This window comes from Acanthopagrus latus, chromosome 21, assembly GCF_904848185.1.
Source record: "Acanthopagrus latus isolate v.2019 chromosome 21, fAcaLat1.1, whole genome shotgun sequence".
Taxonomy (NCBI): Eukaryota; Metazoa; Chordata; class Actinopteri; order Spariformes; family Sparidae; genus Acanthopagrus; species Acanthopagrus latus.
Genome location: NC_051059.1, coordinates 20,925,946 through 20,949,105, shown reverse-complemented (window position 1 = coordinate 20,949,105; position 23,160 = coordinate 20,925,946). Strand labels below are relative to the sequence as shown.

At 44.5% G+C, this 23,160-nt stretch overlaps 1 protein-coding gene across 2 annotated transcripts in view; it reads right to left on the bottom strand.

Annotated features, from left to right (window-relative positions):
* Positions 1-23,160, bottom strand: part of LOC119011355 (ephrin type-B receptor 1-B) — a 169,944-nt gene that overhangs the window by 38,041 nt on the left and 108,743 nt on the right. For both annotated transcript variants that reach the window (XM_037084401.1, XM_037084402.1), the window contains exon 6: positions 9,656-9,780. In XM_037084401.1, the coding sequence (XP_036940296.1) occupies positions 9,656-9,780 (125 nt within the window). The remainder of the gene's footprint in view (positions 1-9,655; positions 9,781-23,160) is intronic.

Genomic DNA, 23,160 nt, shown 5'->3' with positions numbered 1-23,160 from the left:
GTATCAACTTAAGTATAAGTATTACAATGTAATTTAAAATCTATTTATTGTCAATGACATCTTGCCGCCCACCTGCAGTACCTTTCGCAGCCCACCGACAGGCTGCGGCCCACACTTTGGGAATTGCTGATATAGACAACAGCCTGACATTATAAATAAATACCCTTGGCATGGGTATAAAAAAAAGAATAAAAATACAACCATGTTATGTAAAACAGTGAATATCTGAAGGCTCTTTTCCAAGAAAAACAGTTTGCCGCAGGAACACAAAGCGAGAGCCATTCCTCAGAGCGGGTGTGATGCGTTTAATGTCTCTGGAACCCTTTAAAGTAGTCCTTGAATAGATAAAAGTGCTGATCCGGCCTGCTGAGAGGGACGATCGGCCCGCCTTCTGATACAAGACACAGTGATGGCCGCCATATGTCACGTTAAATGGTGAGAGGTAATACTATGTAAGAAAAAAAAAAAAAGGTTAGTTGACGCGTCAGAAACGTAACGCTGCAGCACACTCAAACTCAAACAGCCGCACAGCCTCTCCCATCCGCGCAGTAAGGCATATTCACAATGTGGTAATTAAAGGCAATCATTTCTCACAAATTACAAAGAGCAATAGCTCCTTCTGAACCGTAATAGAATAGCACTGCATATTTGTCTCTTCAGATGTGCTTTATGAGGCAGTTTAATTACTGCAAGGAGTTTGAACATTACATCCTCTTGTTGTCTGCAGTGCGTTGCTTTTTGTTTTAAATACGACGGCGGGCCGGTTCCACCCTTCAGAAAGCATTTCATGTTCTCCCATTAAAAAGGGAATGCTATAAGAATTATTTGACATTCTATTTCCAACTCTGTTTATATCTTTTCAGATCCTCTCCAAAGATTCATTTTCACCCACTGTTTGCATGGACGGACATTATGAATAAATGCATTTGTCCGTGGCTGCACGGATGCATAAATATAGCCATCCATTATGTAAATGCTTGGTCCTGACCATGGGACCTGCCCTCCAGATCCTGTATCTCCCTCTCTCACTCTCTCTTCTCTCTGTCTCTCTCCAGGCTCAAGAGAGCAGTCTGCTGCAGTGTAGTTTGGGGCGTTGCTGGAGGTATCTGCTATGGGGGATCAGTAATTACTTAGGCCTGTCACCTTCCCATAACCCAGAGTGAATATGACAGCCAGAAAATAAGACTGCACCTACACTACACCCACCACTGCAGGCTGCTGATAGCTAGATGCAGACGTACTGTAGAAAGGGAGGGAGGGAGGGAGGAGGGGCAGTTGAAAGTGAAGGGGGAAAATTTCACTGTGTCAGTAAAACAGTGTAAATACACTGGCGTACTGCTCCTTTAACCTTGGTGAACACACAGTTGTTTAATGCTGGACTACTGCCTCTCATACTACATGCATGAAAATATGAAGAGAGAATCTTTACAGCAACAGTGTTGGGTAGAAAAAAAGTAGACAGCAAGGAGGAAGCTGGGGAGGGAGGGAGGGAGGGAGGGAGGGAGGGAGGAGGAAGACGATGGCAGGAAGCGATAAGAAACTCGCAGCAGAAGCAAACCCACACCGAAATCATTATCCAATCTGATTGGTGTAATTGAATCATTCCGGTTGCTCCGTCATTGAGCAGACGAGGTAAACACAGCTATGAAATCTGCCTTCACCCACCAAACACCCCCCACCCCACCCCACCCCTCACATAATGATGTGTGCAATCACATTAGCTCTTATTGGACACTCTGAGCTTGATGAAGACAAATGTTTGGGCTTGGGATGGGAGAGCGTTGCACCAACAGGCTTTTTCATTCCATCTCGGGGAGGCAGGAGATGTTTATAAATGGAACCGCGGCTGTAACTGGTTTAGAGAGTTTAATCGTTTCTCAGACCTTTTGTCAGCTGGATCAAGAAATATGTCGTCCCCGCCGACGTGCTGCATACAAACACGGGAAAAAAAAAAAGAAAAGAAAAAACAAGTTCTGAAACTTTGAAACTGTAGCTTGTACATCTGAAAGACTCCCACGAGAGACCGGGGACCATATTTATCCATTCATTGGGTATAAGGCACGGTCGAGCGCGCACGGACCACTTGGGGTCAGAAATCGCTGACTTCTGGTTCCAGTCATCCTGCATTTCTCAGGGCCACAGCCCCCCATCTGTTAAGTTTGAGTGGCGGACAGGTGAGCAGACAGATGGCGAACCGCCAATGGGGGAGCATCCCTTGAGGGAGCACCAGCCAGGAATGGCCCCTTTTCCTGCTGCCAGTCAAATGGGGATTATATGCAACACACACGGGTGCACACGCATTCACGCGCACATCTGCCACTTAAAAATGAGCTGGCATTTGGCACTCCAGCAGGTTAGTGGATAGCCAATAAAAGGCCATGCCAGGAGGGACTTCCAGCCACGAGAGGTCCTCTCCTGCTGCCAGTCAAATGGGGATTAGGAGGACCACACCCTAACGCGCTAAATAAAGACAGAGTTGCAGGTGGGAAGGCAGATGGCGGAGCGGCCAATCAAAAAGCATTGCCAGGGGTGACAGGCAGGAAGCGCTGCAGGAGGGGGTGGTTTGGTCTCTGCAGCATTCAATAAAATCGCTGCGACGAAGAATGGTCCTCCTCGTTCACATTGTTTATCGGATACTGTCTCAAGATGCTTACCATGTACTCAGTGACACTCGGGCCTTTTTACATTTACTCCAGGAGGGAGCGTTAAAGGAGCTATATGTAAGACTTTCAGATTTAAAATAGCTAAAAACAATGTAGAGTTTGAATAAGTGCTGCTGTCTTCCCAAAGACGTCTGTGTATTGTGGTGCAGATGCATCAACCCATGTTCGCGCGCTAACCAGCTAGCCTCTGCCCGACGAAGGAGGAAGAAACCATGTTTGTCAGAAAAGAAGAAAGCGACAGAAATAGCAAAACAATAGTTAGGCTAACATTGTTATTTCCACTGCTGGAGACAGCGCCTGGCAATCAAATTCACATACAGCACCATTAATAAATGAGCAGCCTGCGTGTGATATAGGGAACTGTAACACATTTAGTTCCAATCATTTTATGTGACTGTCTACATTGACTAAATGTACTGTACTGCATTTTCCCTGGATCTGTTATAGTCATATTTGCTGGATTGTTACAAGTCCAACACTTGTATTTTTTTTTTCTACAACATTCACTTCATTCTTCGTAATTGCCAATTTCCAACCAATTGCTATTGCGCTGCCAGCAGCCGGCGTGAGGGGAGATCTCTCTCTGAATTTCCCTTTTCTGACACTTTCTGCCATTTCCCTCTCCTTATTTCCTAGGAGTTTACTTGGAGGGGCTGAGTTTTCCAGTCAAAAACCATTACAGCTGTGGGCCCCGTAAAGGCCACCGGGATATTATGTGCGATATTGGACTACAAATAATCCTGACTTGACTTGACGTTTGAATGCCTGTGTGTGTGTGTGTGTGTGTGTGTGTGTGTGTGTGTTTGGGGGGGGGGGGGGTTTGTGTGTCTGTTTTTTGAAAAATAAAAAAATGCCAACCAACCAAAATGGACAGCATGGCCACCTGGCACCAAGACAGAGATGGTGGATTACCATGTGTCCTCTTCACAGGCTCACACACACACTCGCACACAAAAGGGAGAGGCGGTGGGGGAGAACATTCTAATATTATGTTTTTTAAAGTGGGAATGAGATAACGAAACCTCTCCCATTAATGTAAAATTAAAATGTATCGCCTACGGTAAAAAAAAAAAAAAAAAGGAAAATAACAGAAGGGGGGATGCATACGGGCTCAGAGACTAGATGGGTTTTATTATCAAGTGCAAATAATTACCATTACCTCGTGAATTTTAATCTAAAAAAATTGGCAATTATTTAGTGCGGGAACACAATGGTGTGATAATCTGATATTAAAGCCCCCTTAATCGTTTTGGGGGAATTAAAGAAACTAAAATAATATGGTGTAGAAATGAATGATATCACCGTGCAGCAACAGGGGGGTAAAAAAAAAAGATTTTCTCTCATTCTGATTCTGCAAAGCCGCCTGCTAAACACTGGTGAGCCTGCCGAGAGAAAAGGTGAGAAGAATCATCTTATCTACAGTTACTTGGAAGGAAAAATGTATTTGCTTTCAGCCGCTTTTCGGTTTGTTTTTTTCCTTGTTCCTTTGGCGGCCACCTCCTTTTAGAGACGACTCTTTGTATGCATTCCATCCACCTGGAGACTTGCTAGGGGGGCCTGAGCGAGCGAGCGAGCGAGCGAGCGAGCGAGCAGGGTGGTGGTGGTGGTGGTGGTGGTGTGACAAACAAAGAGGAGAGAAGAGGTAAGAAGAAGAAAGTCTGAGGGAGGGAGGGCGATGTGAATACCTTCGCTGGGGGACCGAGGGAGCGGCTCCACAAGTCCTGCTTTTCACGGGTTCCATTAAAAATCTAAACTTGTCTGTACAACATCTGTGTGTGTGTCCGTGTGCGTCTACAGGAAAAGTGTTGCGGTCGGCTCTGAAGGCTGGCAGCCGGAGAAGAAAAGAATAATAAATTCATTCCTCCTGGCTTCTCTTCTGAGGAATTGCTAATTGTATGTAAAGTAAGAGAGGGATTTTTGGAGTGCCAGCAATGCAGATGGTGCCGCGGCCAGTTGTGCCGCGGATCCCGGTGACACGCTGCAAACTTGTATTTCTTGAAATTTCCCCCCTTCGCACTGCAGCGTGACAGTACTGCTGTCATCCGGAGTGGATACACCTGAACGGACTGAGACGCTCACCCGCAAACACCGACACACACACACCAACACACTCTCTCTGACACCGACACACACACACACACACACAGCCATCACAAACCTGGAGCTGGTGGCTGCCCTGCTCCAGCCCTTAATGGAAGGCCTGACCTCCGCTATGCTGAGTTATTTCCACCCTCCCTCGAAATTTCAGGCATCCAGAGGAAAAAAGGGGAGCAGAAAAATGGAGACACCGGGAGCGTGAGATTCGACTTTCTCTCGGCAAACTTTTAATTCATTTCATCTCGCCCTCCCGATTTTACAGGGTCCCGGGACCACTTACTCTGTAATGAGAAAGTGGGTTGAGGGAGGGAGCGAAGCCTGTTGAGAGAACAGCCTTGAGCACTCACTACAGCTTTCAGGTGAAACCGTCCAAAATGCAGTCTCCCCGAGTCATTACCACCCCTCTGCTTCACACGGCTCTAAACTGCCACTCACGTCTCACTCGCAAGGCAGACCGGGTTCTTATTTCTGCAGTCTGGGGATGTATCACTATTGGTAACATTTTTACGATCGAGCGTAATCGCAGATATTATGGGCATCAAACAAAACGCGTCTTTAAAATGATGTCTGTTGAGGCCTGCGGAACAAAAGCAGACAGGTTTCAGCAACTGCGACGGTACCATTTCTCTGAACTGCCGACTTCAAAGTGAATATGAAACTGTTATTACCCCAAACGTCAAAGGACATAAACATGTTTGTGTTGACACTGTGAGTTCTAACTTCTGATGTTTTGTAGCCACACACGTTTTAGTTTTGACTGATCAGCCTAAAAGCAGCACGGTGTAGCTGGGTGAAAAGATGATACCTATTGATTGGTTTTCATGACTCAATCATCTCTCGTCTTCAAAGGATAACACAATTTCATATTGTTTGACTGTGTTCACCTTCTCATAGTAGCCACCTTTTAGCTTCAAACGCCGTCCTGGGGATCTGACTTCCCTCGGCTGAAGGCAGTTTCTAATTACAGACTGTGTGCATTTCACCTTAGATTAACATTTACATTTCATGTACATTAAGGGCATTTAGCAGACACTTTTACGACTAAGCGACAGTAATTCAAACATACATTCATACACTGGTGGCTGAGGCTGCCATGTATGAATGGTGCTGACCAGCACATCAGGAGCAATATCTTGTCCAAGGACATCTCGAAATGCAGACCAGGGGAAACGAACCAGCAACCTTACTATAACATGACACTGGCTCTACCCTGAGCCACCCTGCCTTTAGTTTAAGCCTTTTAGATTAAGCGCCTGATTCTTTCCTGGTATTTATAAAGCATCTAGAAAAGATCAATGATAAAACCTGGGACATGGGAATGTCACTTTCTAAGCATGTGAAGTGGAGTGTTTTTGGCATCTATCAAATCTTTTCATGCATTCAGCTGTTTTAAAACTGGACTTCCTGGATTGTTTTTCTCTGTCTCACTCTTACCTAAAACAGCACGCTGCTGCCAACACAGCATCAACAAGTCATTTTTTAAAATATATTTAACTAAAGAATTAAGTGTGCAACATCGTCTGTCCGTCTGTCGATTCAAGGGACAGACATGCAACAGATATGTACATAACATACATACATAATTACAGTGACAAAACCTCTGATACATGTAGATCAACATGTAACATCAAGACTCTCTTGAGAATGAAACCCTTTGTTGCAATAAAGTTACTGTTTGAATAAAGGTACAATTAAAAAATAAAGTAAACACAGGGCTGTTCTGGGGGCACACCCTCGCGCTGAGACCCCGTGAAGCTGAGTAAAGGAACAGCATCAGGCTGTGAGGTGATTTCAGAGCAGTGTGCACACGTGGAATTGCAGGTCATGTGATGCACAAAGGTCAAAAAAGAACCCCCCCATGTCCCATAGTTGCTATAAACAAACAGCTGTTTGAGCTGACTCACAAAGAAAAATGTAAAAATGTGATGTGCCGTTCGTATGTATGTCGTGAACGTGCCTGGTGCATAACCTTCAGTGAAGTGAGTAAAAGCACCGTCTTGGAAAAAAATGCTATCAAGCTCTTCTTAATGCATTCATGCTCGGGTCCCCGGAGGCCTAACAGTCAAGGTCACAACGTCCACAGTTCAAAACCATCTAGAGACCTGTTACCCCACGTCACTCCCTCCCGGCTCTCTCTGCACACTCGATTTGTCACTCTCTACCGATAACTGTCAACAAATGTCACAAAAATCATCTTCAGAAAAACACTCGGTAACATCTTAAAGCTGCTCAGTGGAACTTGTGCCTTGTGCTCGAAGCTGGATGTTAGTTTACGTTAGCAGATTCCTTTTCTAAACCAAATGTAAGCTACTGCTGATCTCTGTATATGGAGCAGGCAATGCACCCGAGAATGTACATAAACACAGAAAGTCCTTCACAAAGAAATCAAGTCTAGCAGCATTCAAAAAAACTCGGCCAGGGTCTAATTTTTCATGTTACATTACAATCCGCTCACATATGGCCAATAAAAAAGGTGATTAATTGTTACATAAAGTCCACTGAAAATATCTCCCTGTGTGCGCAACAATTAAAGTCGTGACAAATATGTCATCAGGCCAAAGGACAAAACTGCGACATTAAACAAGGGCTGGAAAAAAAAAAAGAGTGTAATTTTTTCTCTCATGATTATCCTGAGATATTACTCAGCGCAGTGTATGACACCGCCGTGCTGCTGCTGCTGAAGAAGCCGCTGTTGCAAATGGGTGTAGGGCGCTTCCTGTGAGATGGAGTGTATGGAGAGACAGCTCTCTGCTGTGCTAAGGACTCGCTGGCTGTGTTAGGCACGCTGAGACAATCAAACTCCAGAGCCATAACAGTGTGACTACTCCCAGATTAATGCAGGCATAGGTGAGATGCATAAATAAGGAGGCGAGTGCAGTGAGGCCATTTTATATAAAAAGGGCTCATTTTTTTTACGATTGTATTATCCAGGCTACAGTGCGAGTTACCCCTGGCGCCGGTTAAAGCTGGGGAGTGTGCAGGGGAGTGTGTGATAGACGTGGCGAGAGTCCTCCGCCCATAATTGCCTCTTACGACTAAAAGGACACGTCTTTCGGCTGCACGGAGCTCTCTGATTTTCCCGGACCTCTCAAGGATTCAGCAAGACTGACCTCGACGCGACGTGATCTAATTCCCCGCTTCTTCCATATGCAACGAGCAGGCCGTACGCGCCGTGCAGGTAACCCGAGCCGACGTCTCTGACAGAATTCGTGTTTTTTTTTTTTCCTCCTGCATGTAATAAATTTTAACTGGTATGGAACTCAAACACGTGGCGTGTATGCCGTATCCGATTCTTTTGCCCCACCACCTGCTGTTTCTCTCCCGTCTGAGGGCCGGTTGCTTAATCTGGCACGAGAAAAAAGAAGGAGGGGAAAAAAAAAAACGCATCTGCAGCGACACTTTGGACGGAAGAAGCTGGCGGAAGAAAAGAAAAGTCTGAGTCTGAGCCTATAAAAAGCCTCGTCAGGTTCCGAAATAGTGTGAGTGAGTGTCAAAAAAAGAAGGACCACCGGTGTGGAAATCTCATCTCCACGGCACAGTGTGTCACAAAGCAATCACTCTGACTCACCTTCTGCGTCTTACTCACACTCACAGACGACGGGTACGTTTCTGGTGATAAACACACATACTGTACGGGGGGGGAGGGGGATGTGAAGCTAAATTAAAGCGGAGACAGACAATGTAGAGAAGAGTGCAAACCTCTCAGTCACCTGAATCATCCCGCCACAATTAGCAATCTTGTCCTCCTTAATTCACTAATTTGTGATTACGCCGCGCTCATCTATTTGTGTGAGGACACGCTACATAAACATCAATAGGATTAGGTTTCATTGATATTCATGAGCTAATGGGAGGCTGTATGAGTGTTATTTACACGACACTAAGCCGTCTGGCAGATAAGGTTTCTCAGGGCCACGGCAATCGGATTCAATTTTGTGACCCGCGCGACACTGGTGGTGGGGGGGTGAAAGCTGGCGAGCGACGCAGCTATTATTGGATAACTGAGTTTTCAGACGGCAAACATCATTTAAAAAACACGATTGTTGTTTCTCCCTGATAGCAAATGTTAAATGCGACAAACAGTATTCTAAGGTGGAGCTGTGAATATTGATCCGTGAACCTTAGCCAGAAATGAGTTGGAGTGAAATAAATAACTTGACAGAAGGAAAGAAAAAAAAGAAAAAAAAAAAAAACATTTATGAAGCTCAATCGATTCTTTTCTTTTATTTAGAAAGTGGAACATGGGTGATGGTGCATCAAGCCTGGCTAAAAAAAGGTCTTAGCTGAAGACGACAGGGGGAAAGAACATGCATGACCAACCTTGCTATACCTATCGATCAGCTTTAGGAGGACAAACAAGGGGCCCCGGACAAAAAGCTAGAGTCTCCGATCTCTAGGTATCATTATGTCTCGGGCCTTGGGAAAAGCCTACAGGTCAATACTGGAGCAGCACAGGCGCTGTGGGGTAGGGCTGGCGACTTAATAAAGCAGACGTATTGTGTGTGAGCAGACGGGTCGATGTGACTCTCTCCCCCCCACCACCACCAGACGCAATGCATTTTCACAGCGGGGCAGGTTGCTGCACTGTGCAGAGTGGGCCCGGAGCAGAGGTCAACCGATTCACTTCATCAGCAGCAGAAACCAAAGAACAGTGGGAGAGAAGGAGCGAGCACAGGGAAAGAACATATTATCAACCCAGGGGGACTCTGCTCACAGATCCACGGGAAAGCTTAGATTTTTTCTTTTTTTTTTTTTGGGGGGGGGTCAGCTTTACATGTAGTTGTCTATGTATGTGCAAATGTATGAGACAACACCTAGTAGCTCAAAGGGCTGGTGTCAGATAGATGTGAAGTCAGACATAAACATTTCCACACACGGACACACACTTATCTCACCTTCTCGTAGTAGCGCAGCTCATAGTCCAGGATGATGCCGTTGGGCTGCTCCGGTTGCGGCCATGACAGCGTGAAGCTGTTCATGGTGGAGCTGATCTGGTGCATGATGGGAACTATGGAGGGAGCTGTTGGCAAAGAGAGAGAGAGAGAGAGAGAGAGAGAGAGAGAGAGAAACGGAATTAGTACACGTCTGTAGAATGACCACTTACAGTTTACCTGGGCGGGCCACCAAGGTGTCTTAACAGCTGCCTGAGTGTATTTGGAGATCCATTCAAGCATTTTATAGGCTACTTCTACTTCTAATTTATTACTAGTGTGAGACATTTCCTTCCATTATTCACAATTCTCTCAGTTACTAAGTGGGAGTTCAATTTCCCACGCCAAACATGAACCGTGCGGCCTTCTGCAGCCATATCGATTAAATATATAGATTTAAAAAAATAAGTATATCAAGCCAGCTATGGGGCGAGCGCACATAATTATCTCCAAGGTAATCATAGTTATCCACGCTAAAAATAGAGCACAATCCCAATACTATGGTCCAAAGTGTGTATCTAGAATAAACTACCATCAGGTTTCCGGCACTCCACTGCACAGAATCCAAGTTCAAAAGGTACAACTGCCGCTCTCATCAGTAACCAGGTAGCCAGCAGAGTCGGGCACGATTAGAGCTGCACTCAGCCATATTCTGGCACTGCAGGACTAAACGTGTGCCAGCTTTGGCCAAAACAAGGCCGCTGAACTGGCAAAGATTCGAGGGTGCGGATTTCAGCCGAGTGTCAGCTCCAGTTAGCAGGACCGAGGACACCTTTGCGCCAGTTTCGTCAGTTATCACAAGTCTGGCTCGAGTCCGGCAACCAGTCGCGTTGGATTTAGTCCTCGGTTGGACCGAGTCACTTTGGCTGCTTGGGCAGAATATAGGAGCACTGCGTGTGCCACGCACAGGACGCAGCGGAAGCGGTAATTAACCCAGCTTTAAAGCTTCTGTGGCAATAGTTCATATTTAGAAGTGCGTGCTAAACAACATGCTGCAGTGTTGTTTAGCACTGGCTGTCGCTGTCTTTGTAAAACGCGATCATGCCAGGTAAAAAAAACAAGTTGTGTGATTTGATTAAAGATGGCATGTAACTATCTCACTCGGGCCTTTGTGTTAAGAGTAATGTGATGATTGTGCATAATTGAATGCAGTTAGTAAGCGTGTCCACGTGCAGCTAGATTTACAATAAAATGCTCAGTGCTATAGAAACGTATTGCTTGGAAAAAGAAAGGTAGTGGGTCTCAGTGCGGAGACACACAGTCAGTTTAGAAATGAAAAGTAGGTTTAAAAAAAGGACAAAAATAATGCAAACAGAAGAAGAAGAACGGAGTTGATTGTGTTACTATAAGCAGGGAAGAATTTATGAAAATTTTGTGTCACCTGATTTATTGCTACACCCCCCCGTGGTACACTCCACCGCTGATTTCAGTGCAAATGATGTCATGGTGAGCCATGAAATTGCTAAACAGTGCAGGCAGGAAAAAATATATATGCTTGCCTCCAATAAAACTGCCACTCTGCGGGCAAAAGCAGGCTGCACCAGATCTGCAGCAAAACAAGCATCTGAATAGGCCTGTTTATTCAAACTCTCTATGGAAACCATGTTCATAAAGACAACAGCCAATAGAAACATTAGTTAAAGGCCCCATTTGTTTATGAACCACACAGTATTCGTTAAATTAAACCCCTTGGAATCAAATTAGTGTCGTATCCTGATCGTTTAGGACACACCGCGCGGTCTTTTTCCATCCTGCTGCCCCACTACACCTGAATGCACACACATGGGCTGTCAATTAACCCAGAATTAACCCTGTTCCTTGTCGCTCTTCGTATGCCGCTTGGGGATTTTGTTATTGGGTAGAAGGAACACATCATCCGTAATAAAACTCTGCATACGCGTTGTCTGTTTGTGTCTCTGCGGTTTTAAAATTCAGTTAGAAGCGTACAGCTGCCTCAGTCTCTGCAGCTGCCGTGCCAGCGTCTTAGCCAATAAAGCTTCTGATCAGCTGACAGTGTTTTTTTTTTTCTTTTTATATCTTTCATCTATATATGACTACAAAAAATAAATTGAATTGAACTGAAATTGACCCTAATTTTTAGCATCAGAACAGGTGTCATGTCTTTTCCACTATCACACCCTCGCAGGTTTTTCCCCACTGTTGACATTTAACAAACCAGCTGATATCGTGTCGCCGCTGACAGTGGCGTCTGGGGGGTTCAATTCCCAGGACGGTCTCCTCTGCGAGGGAAAGTACATTTTTCTGGTGCTGGTATCCGCTTTTTCCTCACCTATTTGTTGTGCTAATATGTGTAATCTAGGGCAAGCTGACAAGCTCCTAAATGTCACAGACAGCGCTGGCTTGGCCAGTTCTAAAATCTGCACAGTTCAAATCATTATGCGCTGCCCAGGGATCAGTTGGATCAAGTTAACGGTTCTGGGGGGGTATTTTGTCTTTTCATTCATGCTAACTGCCATGATCTTTATCTCTGTTTATTCCAAACAAACCCCTGTTACTGGAGACTGGAAACTGCACCAGTTCCTGCGTCGCAGAGGAGCAACTGTGACAAGTTTTCTGGAGGGTGGGTTTAATTAAATTGATGATTTCAAGGATTTGATCCTACAGGAACGCACTATTTTCTGTTTAAAAGTGCAACAATGTAAGAGTTAAAAAAAATGGACTTGTGGAATTGTCCACAGAATGAGAAGAAATAACAGTGTTTTAGTCCAAATGTCCTCTGCTAACGGTGTAAACACCAACACATCCCCTGTTACCCCCAGCCTAGAGTGCTAGCTGCGCAGCTAACTTAGCGAACTAGCTATAGATAGCAACAGCTAGCAGCAATTTGCAATTATTCCTGTGATAAGATGTTCTGAGTTTACAGTCAACAGGATGCCAGCTCTTCCATATTGCACCTTTCAATCAAAACCGTTCAAGTCAGTTCACTTCAGGGATTTCTGTGTTTGTGTTTTTCTCTCTGTTCTTCCTAAGCCCCAGCCTTGCTGCCGAGTGGCCACCTGCGGTATTACGGCTAAAAATTCATATCCAGCTGAAAATGCATTTTTCCCATAGAGCACCTTTATAAAAGACATGTCAGTAAAACTGTTGATAGAACACCACAAGCTGCAAACAACATCTATTGTTGGCCTTTCTGTTATGCATTTTTGATCTATGGAGGTTTCATTCAGGTAAAACATTCCTCAAACCAAGAAAAGCGATGTAAAAAAACTATTGTAAATGGGCAGAGCAGAAACAAGTGACAGGAGCAGCTAAAAAACCTCTACTGTGTATATTCAGTGGACTGCATAACCAGGAAGTAAACCTGGAAGATCGACACTCAGTTGGCCTGTGTGCCAGGCAAGAAATCAGCATTAATGTTCCAATTTGTAGGAAAGTCAATTTTTTGAGTCTCAGTTTTTGACGAGTTTGGAATTCTTACAAATTGGACCTTGCAAGTGAACAAGCGCCATCTTTGGATCTAGTCTCTCCTTCCATATTACGGTACATCTATGAGTTGTTTGCTCATGTTGCCTGCACTTTCAGTCAAAGCTGATCAAACCACACAAACACAGTCCTGAGCACGCAGATTGTCTTAGTTTTTGAGTTTTAAGTTCTATAAATATAAATACTGTAAATACACATAAAGGATGTTGCTACTTATTTAAGCGCAGTTCGTTGCTTATTTAGTCATGGCTCCTTAATGCTCTGAAAGACTTGAGACCAAGCTTTCCGGGACTACAAGTTGAATCGTATAAATGCATCACTATAGACATTTATTGTAGAGTTAAAATATCAAATAAACATGCAAATTGCTCGGCTTTTATGTCCAAATGAAACACTCTAATGGCTCGTGAATATGCCCCCAGCATCTACCGTATGATCACAAGCTCCTCCAAGGTGCCAAGATAAACTCTAATTGAAAGTTCAAAGATTGAATCCAACCAAACTTACTCATCAAATCCAATTTGTGAACACACAAGTGAGTTTGATTAAAAAAAATAAATTAAAAAAAACGATTCTGCGATGGCTCATATTAAGCTTAAAGCCCCTGTGTTTGTATACAGAGCTGGAAAGGAATCTCCACCCCCATGTCTGCAGGCATAAATGCAGCCCCGCACCAGCCCATGCTCTACACTTTGTGCCGATCAGCCTCTTGGCTCTCAGCCGGCTTGCTGCTGGGGCCTAGTCATTGCTCCACCTGGTCTCCACTCACCATCTTTTCTGAATAACTTGTCTATTCAAAAGGCCTCAATTGGCGCCCTCTCTAAAACTGAATGACCCCCTTCTTTTTGTAACAGACTCCTTTAATGGTTATCCTATTCCTTTTCCCTTCTCTTTGTACTTCACCCCTGGCTTTAACCACTCCATGGTCGCAGGAGCTCTGTAAGAAAAGCCCCTGACCTTTTTTTACTCAGCGTGGTTGCTTATAAATCAGGCATTGTAAGACGCCGTTCTCTGCTATCTTTAGGGTAAGTATTTCTTGATTTGATTGTCGGATAATTAACTAAAATGTTAACAATCTCGTCAGCGTGAATGGATTCTGTTGCGTCTGCCTCACTTGGCTCTCGCCTCCTGCCCTCCCTTCCCTCGCTCGCTCTTACCCTAGACAGGGAGTGCGAGGGCTAAGCTTCACCTCGGTGCACTTCAGCCTCTCTGCCTCTCAGGCTGGTTCACGCTCCACTGACCAGGGCTAGGGCTGCCTGTGCCGCATTATCAATTACCGGCCACAGGCACACACTGTTCCTGACAGACCCAAGGGAGGGGCACTCCACACAGAAATTCCAGCACTGGAAAAAAAAAAAAAAAAGGGGGGGGGGGGGGGCTGTGGAAGAGAAGAGGTATTTCCACAGCCCCAAACCCAGAGTCCTGGTCCCAGCTCAGGACATGCATTCAGGCACAAAGACAGGAGAACATCCATTTTTATCAGGGAGAATTTTTTTTTTCCTTTTTTTGTGCACGTTCTAAGGTGTCCAATATCTAAAAGTGTGCGAGTGTATACAGCCTGGGTTGAGATTACTTCAAGTGATTCAAATAGGTCAGTTTTTGTGCTTATTGGTGGCTGCTTACCCCATCTGGAGAAACAGGCGAGCAGTTGGAGCTTTCCTAGGTGGGATTAAGGACTGAGATGACATTTCCCTGTGTTACATCTTGGAGCTGCTCGTGCAATAGTTGTTTTTTACATTTTTTTTTTTTTTTTTTTACAGGTTTTAAAGGAGACTTGTAATGCTTTTTTGCTATTTTTCATTCCTTCAGTGTTTTACATAGTTTCTTGTGCATGTAAAAGATCTTTAAAGTTAAACAAGGGTTATGTCTGTGCCAGTGGGAGGTCCTCTCTCCCAGAAAAATCACCTCCTCCTGAAATGACTGAAAATGCCTCGTCAGGAGTCCCACCTTTAATTCTGCGACTTCTTGATATCACACTAGGCCACCGCGTTACACAATTTTAAAATTTATGCCTACATTAACGGTAGAGGGGAAGCTTACTGGAAGCTGAGAATATGACAGAGCTGACCTCGAGACATGGTGGAGTGGCGCTTGCTCAGGCAGGTGTGAGGTGACCAATCAGAGCTGGAGGTGGGCCTTAGAGAGACAAACTGGAGTGTTTTTTGAGCATTATAGAATTTCTAAAAGTAATCCAAAATAAAAGTATGAAGCTTTAAAAATGAGCATGACATTTATCCTTTAATTATCAGGATAGAAGGTGTGAGCTGTAAATATCTGAGCTTGAACTTCCATCTCAACGAAACACAAATTCTCACTACACTCCCTGAGGCAAAAAAACTTTTCTCGCTGGCGAGTCCCACTGGGCAGACAGTGACCATGTTTTGTATGTGTGTCCTAGAAGCCCATGTGTGAAGAGCCTGTCAGAGACAATGTGTTGTGCCTGTATGAGGGTGAGGTTCAGCCCAATGAAGCACCGCTGTCCCATCCGACTGTGTCCCCCACTGTCACCCTGGGACGATGATGCTGACAGTGATTGGTGACTGTGTCCTGCGCTCCTTCTCTCCCCTCCATCCCTCCCATCCCTTGCCCCCCTGCTCCACTTTTATCTGGCCTCACTTGCTGCCCCTGGCTTTTAATGCAGAGCTTGGCTCACCATTAATCAAAGTCAAAGCCTCCCAGTGTCTGGCTGAGAAAAGAGAAAAAAAGTCAGAGACAGAGAGGAAGGGGAGACAGAGAGGGAAAAGGTGGGAGAGGGTTTGAAAGAAAGTGATGAAAGAATGAAAGGCATCTTTACCCATGCACGATTAATCTCCTGCAGAATACAGATGAGCTCGAGCATCGTATCACATGTCTGGCTCAGACCTGAACCTCTGTTTGCATTATAGTTACTACACTGTGCAGCTACCATAATTCATATGGGCAGCTGCTCTACATCTTTAGAGTGGTCCAGTAATTACAAGTGCTCTTCCATACATCTGGGAGACTAATAGGTGACACATTTCAAAGAATGGTCAAAAGTGATGCAGAGACGTCAGTACAAACACGGGAACCTATGTGGAGCAACTCAAAAGCGTGACTTGGTTAGTCTAAGTTTGTGGAAAAATGGCAACATCTTCCAAAATCCACACCCTGGGTTTGTAACGCATATTGTTTGAATTCTGTACTCCAAGCCAAGTGTGATGTCATACTTGGTGGAAATTAAAATATTTACAACCACCAAGTAGTTATCTAGTTATTTCCCATTTTATGTTTTAGTTTTATCCTCGTGACGTTCCACTTCCTGTCTTTGTTTTCCCACTCCCACTGTCTTTCAGTTGTTAATCGTTCCTCTGTGTTCAAGCCAGTGTTTTCTGCTCACTCTTTGTCAGCTCGTCTTTTTTCCAAGCCCCAGTCCTCATGTGTTCCTGATCTGTTCCCCATGACATTATGGTTTGTTACACATCAGTTTATCATTACAGTAAGCTTTTTTTTTTTTCTTTACCTTCCTGCCTCTGTGTGTCTTGCGTTTGGGTGCCTTTTTACAATAACATGACACAAGAAGAACATCTAAAAATGGAAATAGCTTTTGTGTGATTGATTGTAAAAAAATATATATATATAGCCTCAACGAGATACCAGAGCGATCAGGGACATTTAAATCTCAGGAAACCCAATTCCTGGCAAATGGTGGTTCTTTGTTTGGTTAGAAGGATCACTGTCAAGTCCAACTACTCTTAATTCAAGCACATAATCATAATTATTTGTTTAACCCCCAACCACGACCCCTTACTTCCCCTACCCTAGATTTCCTATGATACTCTTACCCTAACCAATAATAACGCCTCATACCTGAAACCAGCCAACAAAGGCATCGGGTACTAGCCAATCAGAGGCACAGTAGGTAAGGTCAGTCCAATCGTCATCCCTGGAAAACTTGATCATGAGTAAAAATGATCCTGCGCAAGTTTTCAACTTTCACCTTCTCCTTGTGAGATTCCTGGGATAAAAACTGATTGCAGATGGCCATCCGCGTTCCTCAGGCAGAACAGCTTCCACGTCTGAGTTCCCAGCTGCAAGTTCCTGCTCCGCCTCAGTCACTCTCAGCGCAGTTAACGGACAGAGAGTTGCGCCGCAATTGGTCGACTTATCTCGCACCGTTCAACTCCACATTCAGGGATAAAAAAAGGCGTACAGTATGGCCCCACTCACAACCGCATAGCACAAGCAGAGTTGTTCTTTCTCTGTAGTGCCCTTGTGGTTTGTGCTTTAAGATGCTGGCACACCATTGAACCATACAGCCTCCTAATAGGGGCTCAGTGTCTCAGACGAGGGGAGCAGCCTATAGTCATGTGCTGTGCCTCTGTCAAAAGCATAGGTTTGACTACTTCCCTCCCTATTAGCAGGGGCTCAGAGGGCCAAGCCAGCCATGACTATATGGTAATGGGCCTCTCTCAAACATCATAAAGAGGGATCAGTTCAGCACTGTGGATTCCTGTCAAGGAACCATGGCTGGAATTATTTTCAAAATCATATTATACGTGGAGGATTCTGAACGTAGCTCTGTGTGTGAGAAAAAAAATAAAAATAAATAACGTAAGAGAAGAAGCCGTAGAGAGCACGAGCACGCTTTCACACACACACAAACACACACAAGCTTCCCGCCGTCAGTTAATACACTACATGAAGACATCAGAATTGACGAGGGGGACTCACTAGCATTCAAGCCCACACTTTTATTTTTGCCTGCAGCTAATACCTCAGTTTCTGGGTGCAGGGACAGGATCCAACATTTATGAGAACAGGCATCAAATGAAATAAAAATGGCACCCGGAGAGAGCCCGAAGAGCCGTCTAAGATGATGAAACTATTGGACACCCTCGCTCTGATACATAGAGGCAGCAGTGAGGGGGGGAAGAAAGACGGGAAAAAGGCAACCCCTAAAAAAAAAAGAAAAAGAAAAGAAAAGAAACAAATGAAACGATTCGGCAGCCGGTAAACTGTGAAGACATAATGAGTAGTGTCTTGAATACCCGCCACTGACATGTTTGCCTAACATCTCATCTGATTTCAGAGCCCCACAGAGCGCAGATCTCTTTAATTCATCTGGTTGTTTGGGTTTTCAGTCGAGCACATTGCATCTTAGTATCTTGAATGCAACACACCCGGTCGGACTTGCCCATAGAAGGCCGAGGATAGTGATGTTTGCATTTCTGTGGGAATAGCTCTCCAAACAGAGCAGCTAAGTGGAGGAGGATTGTTTGTAGATATACTTGGCATTTTGTGGTCTGAGGGATTGTTGGCACACAATCTAGGTCAAGAGGGCCCGTGCCAGTAAGATCAGAGAACTGTTGAGCATCAGGCATTAGCTGAGAAAGATAGCACCAGTCAGATTTACGGACTTTTTCCTCATGCATTGTCCACCGAAACCACCCCCGCAGAGCCAGTCGGAGTGGAAAGAGTTGCGAAAAAAATGACATGTAAAGGATGAAAAATGCCCTCCTCGTCTGAAGCAGTAGCAGATGTAGGCTAAGTGGCCTGGATGGATTACATAAGACAACATGGCTGCCATGTCTGTTCTTTTATCGCCCGCAGCCACAATATATATTTATCTTGGTGGTCATTCAGGAATTTAATAAATTCACTGGAAGCCAAGAGTGTCGTTGCTGCTGTTAAAATTAAACCTCACTATTTCACAAAGAGACATAAAATGGCTATTTTTCAGCAGCTAACATAGATAAATATGACTAAATTCAGGCCAGGCGTGAATGATAGCCTAACAGAGGGCAGTATATAACCTTTATGTGTCTGTATCTGTGTGTGTGTGTGTGTGTGTGCGTGCGTGCATCTCCCGGAGAGCACGGGCCATGAATGAACTCCTAAATCACACTATTGATCAGTCCTTCCTCTCAGACACACGCTGGGATCGAGGGCAGTTAAATGGCCTCTTCGGTGATTCACACTAAATCCCCTCCTCCCCGCCCCCAGCTCCTTCCTTGTCCTCATCCACGCTCTCCCCTTTTTCCTCCACTAACCTTTGTCTCCTAGTGGCCAATTTACACCGCGAACTGTCCGACTGCAGCTGCCTTAACGTTTTTCTAGGCGGTCTCTTGGTTTTCCTTGATCTCACAAGGGTCCTCCCCTACAGCCGTGTCAGGTTGGAAAAAGATTCCGTTGAGACGAGCGCAAACTTTTCGCTTACACGGGTAATCGGACTTTAAGGACCCCTTCACCTATCTGTTCTCTCATAGGCAGACAGTCGTACAGTACCAAGAAGGGTGATCATATAGCATTACCCTTGTCAACAGTTTAAAGCTCATGGGAAGTCTCTATTTATCCCTTAAATCTCATATCAAATGATGTTGTTTTGAAGAGAGCAGAAGCAGGAAAGAGTGGAGGGAGTCGTGCTACACGGGGTCGAGGAGAAGTCTGAACAAGTGAGACTTATAAACCGGACATAAAAGATAAGAGTGAAAACTGGTGAACTAGTCCTTAGAACATAAACGTTCGTGCAGTGTTGGACGTCACCAGCCCGCATTTTCTTTATTCTACGAGCGTATATATATATAAACACGCTCGCAATTTACTTTCACATTAACTGATAGGCACATCCAAGCATGTTATTTGCAAAAGGGATGGGTGAAATGGAAAACAAACAGGGGGGGGGGCATTTTGATTAATTGTTATCTGCTAAGCAATCATATCGCTCATCTCCTCCATCATCCCTTTTTAACAGCTGTGCCGAGCGAAACGGCACATGACAAAAAATGGTTCACCCTGAAAGGCAGAGCCAAGAGGGATTTAGAGGACACCGTGAAAAGGGCAACCTTCACCTTAAACTGTGCCGCATCCCTCCTCGATAATGAACTCAACTTTCAAAACTCAAGAAATTATTTTTAAAAAAAGGTCAAAATCACTTTAAAATGGCGTGTGTATACACTTCCATGGCGCGGCTTCTCTCGTGGAACATTAGCTTTCTAGATCATGTTCCAGTTAGAAACAGAATTGCAACGAAAATATCTACTTGGACAAAGTTTCGTCTTCCACGTCCTGGATCATCTGTGCACCTGTGCGCGTCCTGATGTGCATAAACAATGCTGCGTCAGATGAACAAAGAAATCTGTCTATTCTACTGGCAGTCTTGGCTCTGGCATAGAGGGGACATTATGTGAAATTAGGGCTGTGCATTGTTCGTCTGTTTAGTCCAAACAGTGCCATCTTTGCTTTTTGTCTCACACTGCTAAAGTTGTCACTCTGACGCTGAAGCCATCACAGCGTGTTGCAACATGGTTTCCATTGTCCTGTTGTCATTTCATTGATTTCATGCTGAGGTTAAGGAAGTATTGGCCTATACACTGCATATACATCCTCCATACCAGCTGAATAGAGGAGCACTCATGATTTTCTTTTTTTTTTTTTTGGATTGTTCAAATTACTTCCCATTTGCAAGAATTATAGCATACTGGGTGCATGATGGCCCCATTGTATGTTTAATGACTTGCATTGTATTGGGAAATTACATGATCCTCTTTCCTTTGTTATTGCTACTTAATTGAGCGAACTCTTGACCGAAATGACTATCCGGAACAGATAATGTTATGTGGTATCATCCAAGTAAATTGCATCCATTCCGTACTTGTAAAGAGTACTTGCACTTGTTTAATTGATGGAAGTTCAGGCTTTCAAATAACTTGTTCTATAAATAATTCTCTTAAGTCTGTCGTCAAAAGCATTGATCTGAAGCTCAATCCTGAGGCTTTTCTGTAAATAGTTTTCAAATGAATAATAAATACAGCAAGTTCTGGTCCACCCGTATTAATTTTAGACTTAACTGAGAATGGCATTCAGTAGAGTGCAAACCTGCCACAGTCCCATTTTGTATTTTATACCCATCCATAGATACCAGCGAGCCTAAAATCCCAGATCCATCATTATTCCCTGAGAAATTCAGTTCTAAAAACATCTGTCTCTGATAGTGAGGAAATATTCCGGGAATTGTCCCTTTATCCGGATCCTCACCAAATTTGAATGGGGTCTATTCTGAACCTAGACCTATCCCGCATCAAAGTTTCGTCGAAATCTGTACTGTTGCCTTTGTGTAATTCTGTTAACAAACCAACCAACCAACACACAAATGGACACCAGTGAAAACAAAGCCTCCTTGGTGGAGATAACTAGCAACTTCCCATCTGTTCAGTCCACTTTCCAGTTCAAGCAATAGTATATGGACTATATACACATACTGAAAATGTTGCAACGCTATTAAATATTAAATCGCATTTGGCTACCTAACCAGAATCCTAACCTTGCTTCAGAAACACCACTTAGTTGGACATGAGGATGTCGTATCTCTTCACTCAACAATCCACAATAATTAAAGCGGCACATTTTAAAGAATGTCTCAGCTTTAGTTTTTTTTTGACATACATTATCAACATTAATCCCATCTGGATACTTCTGCCTCTTTACAGGCCTGTCAATGAAACCCCCTGTCGAAACCAGGAACACTGCAATTACCTGGCTACAAAAGGGCCACACAGGGCTGGACATAGGCCTGGCAGATTACTGGCAGACACCTCATTACCGCAGCAGACTTCAACAATGGGCCCCGGCATTGCCTCTTCTACATCTATCTGTCAAGTGTGCTATTAGCCTGTCAAATGGGGACAGTCAGCACCATTAGGCCACCCTGATAATCAGACCTATTTACTCCCTCATTTTCCTCTCCTTCACTGTCACAGTCTAACAGTCCGGTCAAAAAGAAGAAGAAGAAGGATAAAGAAAAAAAAAAGCTTTCCCTTTCTCCATCCCACCCTGTCTTCCCTCCCACTCCTCCTCTGACTCATTCTCAGACAAAGACAAGTTCAGTTGGTCATTACATTCTTCTGAGAGTCGTCGTAATCAAATACAGCGTGCCCTCCGCCAACTGGACCGGATTTCATTTCAAAACGTTCGCCTGTAGAAAAAAAAACAAGGGATATGGATAAAGCGGTTTCTATTTCGCCGGTCTTTGAGATATATGTGAAGCGCGTTCATTCTACAGTTGAGTACATCAGTTATTCAGAATTCATTTGATATGAGGCATTTCATCATTGGATCAGACCGTGTTGTTGCAAGTGTACAAAACAACAACAACAACAAAAAAAACCATAGTGCACGGCCAGCAGGGACACAAGCTGACAAACTCCTTCCTTGCGGGAACCTTGCCAGCATGAACTCAACCAACTCTGGAACTCCACTTCATGTCTGTTATTAGGTCCCACAAGCTCCGGTTGTGAGTTTCACGCTCCGCCTCATCCGCAGAAACAGAAAAATGAAGAAAAAAAAGAGAGAACGCCTCATTTAAATTTTACACTCGGTCAACACTTGTCCCTTGATAGGTGCTACTGTGTATGAGTCAAAGATCTACAAGAGCGTGAAAAAACGCCGTGAAGGAAAAAAAAAAGGACGGGAGGAGACTGGTATCCTTCGAGCTGTCATTTCCATTGGCTGGGCTCAGGTCCCATCACACAGGCACAGTTAGAGGATGAGCCCACACACAAGCAAACAGAGAGAGACTGATAGGGGGACAGAGAGAGAGAGAGAGGATGGTAACAGGATGAAGGTCATTTTCATTGGCTGGACTCGGATCCATCACGGGCGAAGTCAGAGACGTGCACGCAAACATACAGAGAGGTGGGCAGAGCGAGAGAGAGAGAAGGCAGGAGTGAATAATATTTCAGCCTGGTCTCAAAACAGCAGCTGTCCACACATCTATCTTAGGTCAAGCTCCTCCAAGTCTGACATTTAGGGCTGAACGGCAAGCACAGTTGAACCTGGATATACAACACTAAAGGTGAGAGTTGTAGTTCAACGCGCTGAGGAATGACGGCTCTGTGGCTCGTACATGCCCAGTATTCAACACAACTCGGAGGGCACAAACAGAAAAGAAGTACAGATAATTCTCTTGTGTTTCTCTCTAAAGAGAGCGAGAGAGAGTGTGAGCGTATAAATCTGGAGATTTACAGACATGTTTCAACTGGGGTCTAGCCTTCCGTGAAGAGAGGAGT